Raw genomic sequence first — 14,484 nt, 5'->3', positions numbered from 1 at the left:
GCGCGGACTCGCGAACCGACTCTACACTATCGCGGAAAATTTTCCCCGAACTTTGTCGGATTCGACGATAGTGTAGTGCTCGAAGGATATGAAACATTATTGATTAAAAAAAACTTAATTCTTATACAATTTTGGGGCCTAATTTTGGGATTTCATAAAATTGAAATTCTTTTCAATTTATTTCATTACGCAAATTAGACAACTGAAAAGTTCGATTGAATTTTTTTGATTGTGATTTTCCGTGAATGCCGAAACTGCATTTTTTGTTTTACATGATTGTGTTAAATCTTTTAAAATAGAAAAAATTGGGACCCTATATCGTGAAAATGTCAATTTAATGACAGCGATATAACGATTTACGATTTACTTAAGGTTAATCTATATGTAGGTATATCTTATATTGTAAAAATGTAGGCAAAGAATCAATAAAAGTTTTTATTTTGTTTTGTTTATCATTATATTTTAGTGACCGCAACTGGTCGAGTGTGTCACTCATTATATGGCTGTCATAAAAAAAATCGGGCTAATACTACGTACCTACGACCTACACACTTTGCCATGGATGAACATTGAGCTTTCTCTATACCAGTGCCCTCATTCTCCTTCATTCACCATCACCATTAGGGGCGTTGGTTGGTGTCGAGTAAAGTTCTTTCTCAAGCAAAAAAGCTATTAGTGTTTTTAAACGTAGTATTGGTCTAAGTTTATATATTTTATTTGCTATATCGACTTGAAAAGAAGTAAAATGTTAGTTTTATTGACAGAAACTCACTAACCAGTGGCGCCAAATATAGTGAGCAAGTTAGAAGGTTATTTAGAAGGGCGCGCGTCCCCGGAACGGTAACCGCCATTACAATACGATTACATTATTGCCTATTTAAAAAAATACTTAATATTAAACCTAATTAGCTATCACAGATAAACTTAGTGGTATGATCAGTAATTATACATATTGTTAGTACTTAATGTTCCTACCTATATGTATGTAAAATTGTAATCCGTGATGGTAACTGTTTATAGTACCTATATTTGACAAATATGTATACACAATTATAAAAAAAACATGTAAATAATAATTATGCAGTAATTTTATTAATAAGTACTTAGATTTGGATCAGAAATCAATGTCAGAAAAATATAATTTATTTTTGTTCTCCCATACCATACCTAAAAAAGACATTACCATTTTTTGTTCTCGTATGTATAAAATGTTCTTTTTTTTTTGTTTTTTTTTTTTTTTTGTAATTTATTTGTAAGTTATTTTATTCCATGTAAGTATACTAAGCACATTGTAAAATGATTTAAGTATAGTAAATTAAAAAAATCCTCGTAGAATCGCAAGTTTTTCCGACACTCGACTAAGACTAATGGCTATCGACGTTGTGAAATAGTAAAAATACAAAACTAACTGTACCTACTTATACCTAAAATAAATTTATTTTGAACAAGTTGGCAAGATGACCTACCTACATACAAAACAAAAATAATAAGATGTAATAATACTTAATAGAATACATAGAATTTCTTTAAAGGTTTTCGTTTGTAGTATTCTGGCCAATAAAGAAGTCCCGCGGTCAATAACAGGTATGCCACGTTGTTGTTGTCTAGCGCCGCGTCTGATATACTTCTGTCGCAGCGTGAACCAATGTGTGGCCAGTAATGGATTTGTACCGTATTTAGATGACAAAGAAATTGTATTTTTAAACTTGCGCGCTTAGAACATATAATAACTACACTTCATACAATATAACCGGAACTTAGCATATAAGTACATATATTTTTTTATTAAATTTAATATAGATGACGTTACACCACTACAACTTCACACATCAAATACTGTAGTAGGTATGTCTGCGACCACGGCGACTGCAGGGACGTTGAAACGTCAGTTCCATTAAATAAAAGGAGGTTCGTGCTAATATAATATTGTACTTTTAGTTATATGACAAAGAAATATGTTTTAATTTCATTTTTAGATCTTTAAACAATAACTTATGGTACCTACATCACCGTTTATTTATATCTAAATGAATTGAAATTAACCTTATACTTATCTAATTAAAACAATTTTATATATTTGTTTACTTAAAAGTCCTAAATATTCAATTTAATACGCCGAATACAAACTATCTATGCTTCAAAAACTTGCTTATATACGCCATAAATTTATTCGAGAATTCAGCGGTGAGGCGATACCTCAGCGCTAAATACGCTAAAAGTCTATGTATGAAAGTGAATATTAACAATCCCGCCATTTGCATTCCGTAACTGTCATCCGCCATACCAACATCACGCAGAATTAACTTCGGGTCGTTGTATAAGCAGAAATCTTCTTTGCACTCCATTGGGCCTCTGTGTTGGTACAGGGCTAAGGAGAAACCAGAAAGCCCATATCGTAAGTACGAGGCTGACATCAAGGCTTTCATGGTTTTCTCGATGTGAGGCCCGAACCCCATTCCGTAGCAGCAGAGACATAGGAGTGGCGCCGCTGTTGCTGGACCGATTATGGAACCGTTCTGAAAAAAAATGGTTGCCTGTAAAGTCGGTTTTACGGGCGAAGATTTTACGTGACAACGTCTTTTTCTCGGTAGAATATTTATTGATATGAATATAATGAAATTGCACAATAGGAACAAGGAATTGAATGATCCGATGATATGATGATATATGAACCGATCATAGTTGAGTGGGAGAGAGACGCAAGGCATTCGGCGGGCCTCTCTCTCGTTCGGTGACTCATCGTAACGTTACCGGGCGTTACACTTTTTCATAAGTGACTCCCAGCCGCAACCTAATTTAAGACGTTGTCACGTCAAAAAACATGTAGATAAAAGATGTGCTTTTCCATAAATTTCATGCTCTTTCACGCTCCGTCGTTTTAACGTCCGTCGACAAACAACACAGAACAACGCAGAAGTTGTATGAAGTCTCGACGTATGATGTAGCTATAATAATTTGTATGAGAGCTTTTATTTACCGCAATGAAAAACCAGCAAGGTATTAAATAATTCAGCAATAATTCGCGAACTGTTTTGCGATAATGTTTAGCCGGCATAAAATATAATGTCGGTCACTCGATCGATCGTCACAATCGATCTTCACACGAAAGTACCACGACAATATATGAAACTATAAATAACGGACCGGCCACGTTGTTGTCAGGGGCGATAGCGCCGCCGTCGCCCGCGCAATATATCACAAACGTGTGGGTGGACGATTATAAAAATAGAAATACGTATGAGCATAAAATATAGTACAACAATACACTTAATACATTTCAAAACTAGAACTTTTCACAACTAAAAAGTCACAAGCTGAGAATACTAACCGTAACACTGAAAGCTGAGCCGACAGCAAGCCCTAGGCCTTCGGAGCACAGCCCCGTGAGGATCCCACTGACTGAGAACAAAACAAACCGGTCCCATTCGAGCAGCTGTCCCGACATCAGGTAGCAGATCGCTATGAACAGCAAGCCTAGGATTACCTGAGAAAAATAATGTTTTGTTCGTTTGTAAAAATAAATAAAATAAAATCTTTGTTGAACAAAGAAAACATGTTAAAGTATACATACATAACAAGAGGGTAAAATATAAAATTGTGGACATATGAAGTGATCTCTTCCAGTCGATCAGCGATAGTTTGAGAGGATATTATTTATGTTTTTTACAATGATGCAAGAGACAATCTAGTAGTTTACCCGTTCCTCGGGTTTGTTCCCAAATGCCAGTACTTTGTAGCTTTTGGAGAAATTACCATATAACATAAAATGTGACGTGAAAAGTGCCTATGAAGTTCTTGTTGCATTCAACTTGTGACAGAAATCATGTCACTGCAGTAAATCGTTGAGAAGTTATCTCGTTGGAGGTGTGTACCGGTCCTAGGTGCACCATTAGAACATAAAAACCATGTCTTTATCCCTTACGGATAAGACAGAGCTAAGAGCCACAGCATTCGAAAACTGTACGGCCGTCTTATTTATGAAATTGAGATATAATAACAATACTACAGTTAGTCATATATCCTACTTATAATAAAATATAACTATATGTACAACATATAATATCTACATTTTACTGATACGATATCGAAAATTTGAACTCGAAAATTCATTTCATATCTACTTATTTCGTTTCGTCGAATTCCACGTCGATGATTCCAAGAATTTTGGAAATTTACAATCGTAGTTTAACTTTATGCTTTCGGCGCTGCACGTACAAACTGTTTTTGCTTACATGTCCTCTTAAAGAATAATTTTAGAAGTAGGTACTTATGTTACCTATTATGAAAAGTCTACAAGAATAATTTTTGATAACCTTTTACCATACCTATTTGATATAGGTAATTATTTTTTGCAAAGCAAAAAGTATATAATTATGAAATCGTTCATAATATCAGAGGTTAGAAAAGTCATTGCACGCAATTCTATGATAACCTCTGCTATAACTTCATAAGATTTTTAATGCATAAAAATCATGAAAAAAACTCATGATAATATCAGTATAGTATCGGATGTTATCACGAAACAAAAAAATATGCTATTTCAGTGCAGGTTATCTCGTGAGGTTAGAACTAACAATATATCGAATGCAGTTATTACAAAACCTTTACTGTAATATATTACCTAATAGCATTGAACTATATTATATTTGTACGTTTATATATCGATGGCTAACAGATATTTTTATCTGCATAGAAATGCTAACTTCACTATTACTACATAGTATAAAACAAAGTCGCTTTCTCTGTCCCTATATCCCTATGTATGCTTAAATCTTTAAAACTACGCAACGGATTTTGATGCGGGTTTTATTTATATATAGTTTGATTCCTGAGGAAGGTTTAGGCGTATAATTTATTAAGGTTTTACCTGAGCGAAGTAAGGACAGGTCGCTTAGTAATATTATAAATGCGAAAGTAATTTGTTTGTAACTTCACGTTCTATCTCAACTCAACGAATCTTCTTGAAATTAATAAATGTAGTTTATAATATGGAGAAGGGCATAGGGTACATTTTCATCCCGGAAAAATGACTGTTTCCGTGGAAAATATATGCAGGCGAAGGCGTGGGCAACAGCTAGTATTTTATACACTACTTACTGTATGACATGTTCGCTTTGTGCCCATCTAATTGACGTCGTATGCAAAGGTTATCTTGTGACCCCATGGATATATGAATACTAGGTTGTTGTATGGGAATGACACTGGCCACATTGATAGAAACAATATTTTAAGAAAATTCCAAGTTTTTAACGATATGTATATTTATTTTTGTCACAATGTGAGAGACATTGTTGTCTTAAAATAAAAATTGGTAGGAGGTAGGTACGTAATACGTTCGTATTACGGTAGTAGGTATTATTGGTACGTCATAACCACAAAATTAAAATTAGCCCGTTTCAACATTTTCCGATAAAATATTATACTTATTATAATTTGACAGATAAACTAACCTCTTAGTTTCTAAAAGGTATAACCTTTTAGAAACTAAGAGGTTAGAACTAGATACCAGTTACACTTTATATTTCATTTTCACATGCACCTGGGAGATTTATCTAAAATTTTGATAAATCACCCAGGTGTGAATATGAAAGGTCAGTTAGATGTTACATGTGAACGACAACTTTTAACGCTATCTGTTGGACATATTACATAAATAGAATATGAGATACTTTATCAGTAAGCGGTGAAAAAGGTCCTAAAAGTAAATCTTATTTATTCTGATTATAAATTAATTTTATTATATAGTAGCATGCCTGTTGAGGATCGTGTGAAATGGAGAAGAAATAGTAGGAACACTGTCCCTCGGCCATGAAGGTTTTGGCTGAGAATTGTTCAGATGGTAGTGAAATAGCAATAAATCATGAAGGACCTCTACAAGGCTAACGACCATAGATAAAAGAAATATATATTAATTTTATCTATGCTAACGATAAAGCAATAAAAGTAGCCACATACTCATACAATATATATATAGCCAGATTCGAATAGAAGAAGTGAGACAGTAGGATATAATATATTATAATAATATATCAGGACAAATCACACAGATTGAGCTAGCCCCAAAGTTCGAGACTTGTGTCATGGGATACTAACTCAACGATACTATATTTTATAACAAATACATATATAGATAAACATCAAAGACTCGGGCCAATCAGAAAAGATCATTTTCCATCATGATCCGACCCGGAATCGAACCCGGGACCTCTCCGTTCAGGAGCAAGGACTTTACCACTGCGCCACTGAGGTCGTCAAATATCACATAACACTTACCATGACGGGTAGAGAGGAGAAGGACAGTGCCGCGTAGTACGCCTTGAGGCTGTACCACCGGTTGAAGTACTCGCGACGTAGCAGGCGAACTTCGGTTGGGACTAAGACAAAGACAAATATTATTTATTTGCAAAAACATGAGTTAAAATTTTTTTTTACGATGTGGTGTTAAAAGTAAAACTTAATCCTACATGTTTCAACGTCCACGGGTATGCAAATTTAAATGGAGAGCGTGCTATCAGTAACTAAAATAATTAATTTTTTATCTGAATCTATCATTAAAAAAAAAAAAAACGTTCAAATTATAACATTTATCAATCAGCAAGGAATTGAGGTGCTTTTTAAATAAATTTAAATTCTGATCTTTAACTTGTTGTGGAGTTTTGTTATAAATTTTAGGTGCCACAACATACAATATTTTTACTGCAAAACAAATAAAATTATAGTTGGGTATATAACTAGTTGTTCGCCGCGAACTTAGACCAAGCGAACACAATATTTTTTTTTACAAAAAACAACTGCCCCACGAACTTAGAAACATTATTAATAATAATTAATTAGATTTGTAAGGAGTTATATAATTAATTAAGTACCCTATTGCATTGGAATATCTCTAACGAGGAAGAGCGGATACTGCAAACACAAGTACATTATGTACATAAAGGGAGGCTCCAGCCACAATGTTGTTACCTTATTGTAAGTTATTAAATAAATATTTATTATATTTTTCATCTCCGTAATAATAAGACCATGCGGTATCTGTACCTGTGGGACGTCACAACCCATGCAACAATGTGATAAGTGACAAACAACATGTTGAAACGAACTGAAATTTACTTTTCACTCTGAAAAAACTTTATGCGAAAGTTGTTCCCGGCTTCCACTTCTTACCATATGTCAAAACTCAAGGGTTTAATTTCATTACGCGGGTACTGAGTTTCGGGGACCGCATGAAAATAGAAGTAATGAAGTAAAGACACTCACACAACAAAACGGGGATCATGATATACGTATACATGAAGAACACGAGCACACTCAAGCAGAACTTGAAGTTTGTGATGGGTGCGCCCGCGTCGTTCCCCACGAGGAAGAAGATGCTGCCGAGGAAGACTGCTGAGACCACGTGGTGCAGCAATTGAATCCAGAGGCTCAGCTGAAATATATACATATTGTTATAATCAAGTTCCTTTTTTTAAGACAGTAGTTATTATCCCTACATAGTATAAAACAAAGTCGCTTCCTCGCTGTCGTCCCTATGTATGCTTAGATCTTTAAAACAATAGATTTAGTTGCGGGTTTTTATAATTAATAGAGTGATTCCAGATAATAATAATAATTTTATTTATATTGTGACATTAAAATTTTATTTGTAAAACATGTACGTGATTTGTGATCTTCAAGTGTCTGAATTGTACTTCTGTTTCGACGAATAAGATTTGTAATTGTGAGGTCATGGATATATATATATATATATATATATATATATATATATATATATATATATATATATATATATATATATATATATATATATATATATATATATATATCACATCGATGTGAAACACATATCATAACCTGTTTTGATATACCTTTTGACTATGTACATTATGTACTTTTACATTACATTGTAAGAAACAATAACGGTAAGCCAATCTGGCATGATAGGGACCAACACTGTTCAAATGAGTTTCTTTCGGCATTTCTTCTCAGCAGTGGTCGTTCCGAAATGCCAGTAGTTTGTAGCTTGTGAGAAATAACTATAAATATAAAAATTGACGAGAAAAAGTGCCTGTGAAGGTCTAATTTCTGAATAAATGATTTGAATATGAATTTGAATGAAGGTGAATATTGTATCCGTGCGAAGCCGGGGCGGGTCGCTAGTGTAGTCTAATTCGCCATTCAAAAACAGTACTTATGTAATTTATTTATGAAATAAAATTAACTAAAATTAAATGTATACTTATTTAAATATAGCCCATCACGCGCGTTATATTGCGGCAAAGTACCCAAAAGGCCGGCAGAATTGCCAATTTGCACTGCAAAGCTGAGCCTATATGTATATAGCCTATATGAGTGTAGTACTATCTATCTATCAATCTATCACAGCGCCACCTAGGTCGTCAGCGAAGGTTATGATGTAGGATGGTAGGATGAGACGAAGGTTTTAACCGTTTTTACACACATAAAAAAGGGACTGTGATATCGACTGCTATATCAGTAACGTTCCAGAATATACAGCTGCAGTGCATTAGTCGTATGTATAATGAAAGTGCAGGCAAATTAATAAACGTAACCTGCTCGTATAATATTTCATCATACAAATGCACTTCGCACATATACACCGGAGCGAGTAACGTTAATATCGAAATACTTTATTGAGAATTCCAGGTTTAGTACAGTCGACCGCAGATAATCCTAACTAATAGTATAAATGCGAAAGTTAGTTTGTTACCCCTTCACGCGTTAACTAGGTACTCAACCAATCTTCTTGGAAATTTGTATACAAATGTAGTTTGAAGTATGGAGAAGGACATAGGGTGCCTTTCATCCCGGAAAAATAACTGTTCCCGTGGGATATTTACGCTGGCGAAGCCAGGGGGAAAATCCAAGCTGAATTTTCAAAATTTTAAAGCTTTTTACGCTGACCACGAGCTTGTGAAGCAGCGTCATAACCCCGAACGCAATGGGGAACAGAGATGGGAGTGTAGAGAATCAAATAACAGTATTTTTAACTCTCATTATATTCTTATCTTAAAAATTTAAAATTTTAACTCTGGGCCACGTGGCGTCAAAACTCCTGTCTCTGTCTACCCCGTAAGGGTTAAAGAAGTAATATTGTGCCTGTATCTTTTTAAAAATCTACAATGTAGCCGACTGTATCTAAACGTCGAACAAAGAGTTACAAATCTAAGTTGGAATTTCCGCGAGCCAGAAGCTGCATTGTAAATCGACTGTACTTTTGAAATTTGAAATAGGTTAGGAATAACCTATTTGTTGAATCGACTTCGATCAAGCCCAATTATACTTTTTTGTCGCAGTTCGATTTCTTGACTTGTTTGCAATGGAATTTAAGGGGGTTTCCCTAATTCTGGTTATTTTGATTGGATATATAATGGATATATATATATATATATATATAAGGACAAATCACACAGATTGAGTTAGCCCCAAAGTAAGTTCGAGACATGTGTTATGGGATACTAACTCAACGAAAATATATCTCTCTGTCATCTGTGTGTGTACAAGATTTCTTGATTTTCGTTGACCATCAGAGACCAGGATTCGCTTTCCTACTTTTTCGTCTCAGCTTCGCACGGATATAAGTATACATACATACTTCCCCACCTACCTATATTTCTTGATTTATGTAAAACTATTTGTGCCCTAATATTGTAAAAATGTAATAAAACCATATTATGTCAATAAAGTATTTTCTATGTCAATCTGTCTTTTGTCTCTATAAAGTCCCATAATTTTGTAAAGATTTTCTCTCTTTCATATCATTTTCCCGGTTTCTTCCTCAGCCGTATAGTGTCACTCACATTATTAAAGGTACAATTTTATAAATGAAATACTTACAGAATTCCTCTTAGTCTGAATGAACATTCGCTTTGAGAGAATCAGGAACTGACTGAGGAAGGTAGTGGCAAATTCCATTTTCTGCATTTGCTCCTTGGCTACGTGTTCCACAAATATCCTCTGGATAGACTCGTCCGAGTGCAGTACTGGTTTCCTGTAACAAACGAAAATTGAGTATAAAACACAGATTTGTAATTGCTAGATACCGCACCTTCATAATGTATTTTTGTATTAAACTTTCGTGTTACAAGTAAAAACCTTATAAACTAATGGCAAACACCCTTCGAGCCAGAAGATAATAGAGACAATGGAACAACAATACGATCGCAGTCCGAATCTTCTAAATGATTTATTTTCTTTCCAGCTTTTCCTCCAGCCAGCACGCTAGATAAATTTTATTATGCCTGTTTTCAATAAATTCTTTTTTATTAGACCTCTTTCTTTCATCTTCACATGTTTGCGGTTGCATTCAGGGCTGTAAAGATTTTAAAGATTCGGCTGGTACTTTAGAACAGCCTGATGTCATAGTACAGGTCCCCTGCCTGATGTCAACACTCCTTGGGAATTCTGTTGTTGCCTATCAGCTGCATATCCACGTAATGATATAAATAGGTCCTGCCCTAAAGCGCGGGCCGACACGCCATTTTTAATTTCGATCATGTGGAATTAGGACAAATGGCGGGCATCATGCGGCATCTAGCCTATTCTAAGTCTATGACGCAGAGTTTGGAACTCTTGTTGAAACCACTAATTATAAATTGCGCTCAGCAGCGCGATGCTTTTAGTGGACGGTTTGGAGTTGCCGTTTTTGCAAGGGATTTAAAGTAATATCTTACAACTTTTTAGTTAGTTTTCCGACTTTCTGTTTTTAATCGAATGTTGCGAGTTAAAGATCCACTTCCCAACTATATGAATATTAATGGTGCTTGTCCCTCTCTCTCGTCCTTGCGATAGTCGCAGGATTTTTGGCTATAACGCCCGAAGCCCACGTACAAATAAATATGTTGACCGGGCGACTGCCTGACATGAACGGGTTCACCTTTCATCATTCAATCATCATTCACCATTCTATAATCGTTCAACCTTTCATTCTCTTTTGACTATCAGGTCAGGTGTCAAAGAAGGGTGCTATTCAAATACTTCTTGATATGTCAATCGAGGAAATAATATCAACCGTGTTTCATATATCATTATAACATATTATATTCCGTGTCAATCTCAACCTTGACGTTGGCAAAATCATCGTTGTGGCGAACGATGGAGCCACGAAATTAAAAAGAGTCATTTCCAATTTGTATCACAGCGGCACATACGTAACGATAATAAAGTTTTTTATTAGATACTAGAAGTCCGTCCCGGCTTCGCTCGGGTAAAAACAAACATCTAAACCTTCCTCAGGAATCACATTATCTATTGGTGAAATGCGCATAAAAAATAGACAGACAGACGCCGCATAAGACTTTGTTTTATATTATGTAAGGATTATTATCTGTAGCTAGGTATGCTTCTACGCTGGTCGGAAGAGCCATGGAGTAAGTACTTTACATCCATTAACATGTAATTAATTCTATAACATTTTCACTAAAAGCAATACATACGTAATGTCATGGCTTTGTCATCAAAACCATTTAAAATGTATACCCACCGTCCCCCTCTAGCGGTGATCCTGTCCAGTTTGCGACACAGCTTCCCGTTCTGACACAGCTCGGACATGAGAGCCGGTACCTCCAAGTCGCCGTGCAGTGTCTCCAGCACGAAATCAGCGGGGTTGTGTGTCGTGGGGCACACGTGGCCCACTTCGGACAGGAACGGGACTAGAAGAGGCGCAGCGCCCTGAAGAAAAACAAGGTAAAAATATACCAGACCCAATGGAAGAGAAAAAGAATGTTTTCAAATCAACTAGTACACTATCTACTCACTAGCTGAACGGATGATCCATAACCACGAGCACTCCGTTAGGAGTGTACGACTGAGAAGAAGAAGAGGAGTACACTATCTCTGTCATCTGAGCATTTTCTTACTTTTTGTCTTCACTTCGCACGGTCGTCGGTATTCCTAGTTGTCGTCTGTATTTGTGCATATGAGTTCCGTGTATCGTAGTGGAGCCAGATTCATACTGTCGCCGAACATGCCGACGCGAATGCGTGAGTATTGCGTAGTTAGTTTGAGTGCTTTTATTTACTACAATGAAAAATTTACAAAGAATCTGACAAAGTTTGGCAAACTGTTCGATGACAGTGTGGAGTTGGTATCAGCCGCATATCATCCTTCACAATATCAAGCCAGCACGTATTGGGTTAGGTTAAGCGGGACCGACACAGTCAGACAGTTGTTCCCTACGAAGTTTGTCTGCTATACCACGGACTTGGAGAATTTCGCAAATGCGCGAGTTTCTCCATCGGTCAAGCCGCGCGCGTATCGACTCGTCAACAGCGACACAGATGTCGCGTAAAAATCATTCAGGATTTCTCTCGTTTGGAACTGATCTTGGATCGAATATGCTTGTCATAATAATGTATTATTATGGAAACTAAAGTGTTAAACGTTTTCAGAAAACAAATACCTACTGCCTCTTTTTATGGAGTTAAAATTTTATATTTTACTTCCGTAACTTGAAGCTACAAAACGCAGTTATTAAAAAAAAATGGCTTTCTAAAGGTCTTGTTTTTTTTTTAATGTTGCCTGCAAAGGCACTTTGCGTTATTAATTACCGGAGCATTTTTGTGATATCTCTGCTTATTTAACGTTAAGCACATAGAATATCATAAGCATTAAACGTACATTGTATATTATGAGATGTCTTTTGATATATGTGTTTGTTCGCGATCGAACAAGGAGAAATAAAAACACATGAGAATTTTACATCATCACTACATACTTAGTATAAAACAAAGTCGCTTTCTCTGTCCCTATGTATGCTTAAATCTTTAAAATTACGTAACGGTTTTGATGCGAGTTTTTTTTAAATATATAGTTTGATTCCTGAAGGAAGGTTGAGTTGTATAATTTATTAAGGTTTTACCTGAGCGAAGCAAGGACGGGCCGCTAGTTATATTATAAAATAATTACAAATTAGATATTTCAAAATGGAGGGGCTATATGTATTAGCAACACGAGCTTATGTATTTGTGTTTTGGAACAGGTGAATAATTATATCATTATTATTAATGCCCGGGCACTTTGAATATGGTCAAGCCATTTAGGCCATATATTTATCACATTGGCTGGACGTTGTGAATATTGTCATGTCTGTTCGGAAATCTTTTGAGGGATTTGTTGTTATAAGAATTACTTAAGTTTATTCGGTATTTCGGGATTTGTATTGAATGAGGAAAGACGTTTTTATTTTATGGAAATAAGGAAATACTAATGTCGCAGATAAAGCTTCTGTCAAGGCTCCGGCGCTGCGGGCTCTGGCGGCCCACGCGAGTTTAGTCGTCGCACATGGTTTTCGCTCGCCGTTGCAGCTGAGGCGTTAAATCAACTCAATTCATCAGTCAATCAAGCTTTGGTAAATATCATTTAATTTTGAATATGACGTGAAAAAGTGCCTGTGAAGACCTAATATCTGAATAAATGATTTGATTTTGATTGATTTGGTTAAAAGGTAGTAGGGTCAAAGGGAAAAACGTCGTAATTCGAGATAAGTATTAGGAAGCTAGTAAGTAATACTCATTTTTCATCCTAGGAAAGAAAGGATTCAATTGAGCACCACCCTAACAGTTTCTAGATAAAACACGAGATAGGAAAACACTTTCGGTTAAGCCATTATTTTCAAGCGTATTAGGCTAACCGATCGAAAGTTATGACATGCTATTATCGCGCGAGCGGTTTACGGTCAAAATGGGGGCATTAAAAAGGTTTTTGTACGTGTAAAACCGTAAAAAAATTATACACTTAAAACCTCCTTCAGTATATAGTACCTACCATCTATTAAAAATCCGCATCGGTTGCTTAGTTTTAAAGATCTAAGCATACATAGGGACAGACACATAACGGGAAGCAAGTACTATGTAATGATAAAAATAATAATATCACAGTCTAAAACTGTTGGACCTTCCCCCAAATATTGTGTATAAGCTTTTGCCCGCGGCTTCGCCCGCTTGCGTTTCATAGCAAAATCTCAGTAATTTTTTTATCGCGTACTATAATAATAATAATAACTTTATTCACCAAAGAAAAAAGTACAATAGTTGACAGAATCATTTTAGAAGTTAGATTTACAATTTATAATTTGGACTGTGGACTCTGCACTAAGCGAGCTTGTGACGCAGCGTCCAGAACGTTATACAATTTACATTACGATTTTTACATGTTCATCGTATCGAAATAAACACAATTTGAATAATAAATAAATAAATATATTAGGACATATCACACACATTGAGCTAGCCCCTGAAGTAAGTTCGAGACTTGTGTTATGGGATACTAACTCAACGATACTATATTTTATAACAAATACATACAGTATAGATAAACATCCAAGACCCAGGCCAATCAGAAAAAGATCATTTTCCACCATGACCCGACTCGAAGGATCGAACCCGGGACCTCTAGCTTCAGTGACTGACTCCACTGACTCAGTGAGACTCCCACTTCCGCTTTCTGCAACGCGTGCCGTCCCTTTTC

General features: G+C 35.7%; 1 protein-coding gene across 1 annotated transcript in view; it reads right to left on the bottom strand.

Annotated features, from left to right (window-relative positions):
* Positions 1-1,912: 1,912 nt before the first annotated feature.
* LOC128676342 (ATP-binding cassette subfamily G member 4-like) overlaps positions 1,913-14,484 on the bottom strand; it is an 84,128-nt gene continuing 71,556 nt past the window's right edge. Inside the window, exons 6-11 of the mRNA XM_053756403.2 lie at positions 11,501-11,688; positions 9,856-10,009; positions 7,258-7,426; positions 6,274-6,374; positions 3,329-3,484; positions 1,913-2,516 (exon numbers count right to left, since the gene is read on the bottom strand). Of these exons, the coding sequence (XP_053612378.1) occupies positions 2,127-2,516; positions 3,329-3,484; positions 6,274-6,374; positions 7,258-7,426; positions 9,856-10,009; positions 11,501-11,688 (1,158 nt within the window). The 3' untranslated portion in view covers positions 1,913-2,126. The remainder of the gene's footprint in view (positions 2,517-3,328; positions 3,485-6,273; positions 6,375-7,257; positions 7,427-9,855; positions 10,010-11,500; positions 11,689-14,484) is intronic.

Source organism: Plodia interpunctella, chromosome 16 (genome assembly GCF_027563975.2).
Source record: "Plodia interpunctella isolate USDA-ARS_2022_Savannah chromosome 16, ilPloInte3.2, whole genome shotgun sequence".
Taxonomy (NCBI): Eukaryota; Metazoa; Arthropoda; class Insecta; order Lepidoptera; family Pyralidae; genus Plodia; species Plodia interpunctella.
Note: the sequence above shows the minus strand (reverse complement) of the source record. Positions and strands in the feature narration are given on the sequence as shown.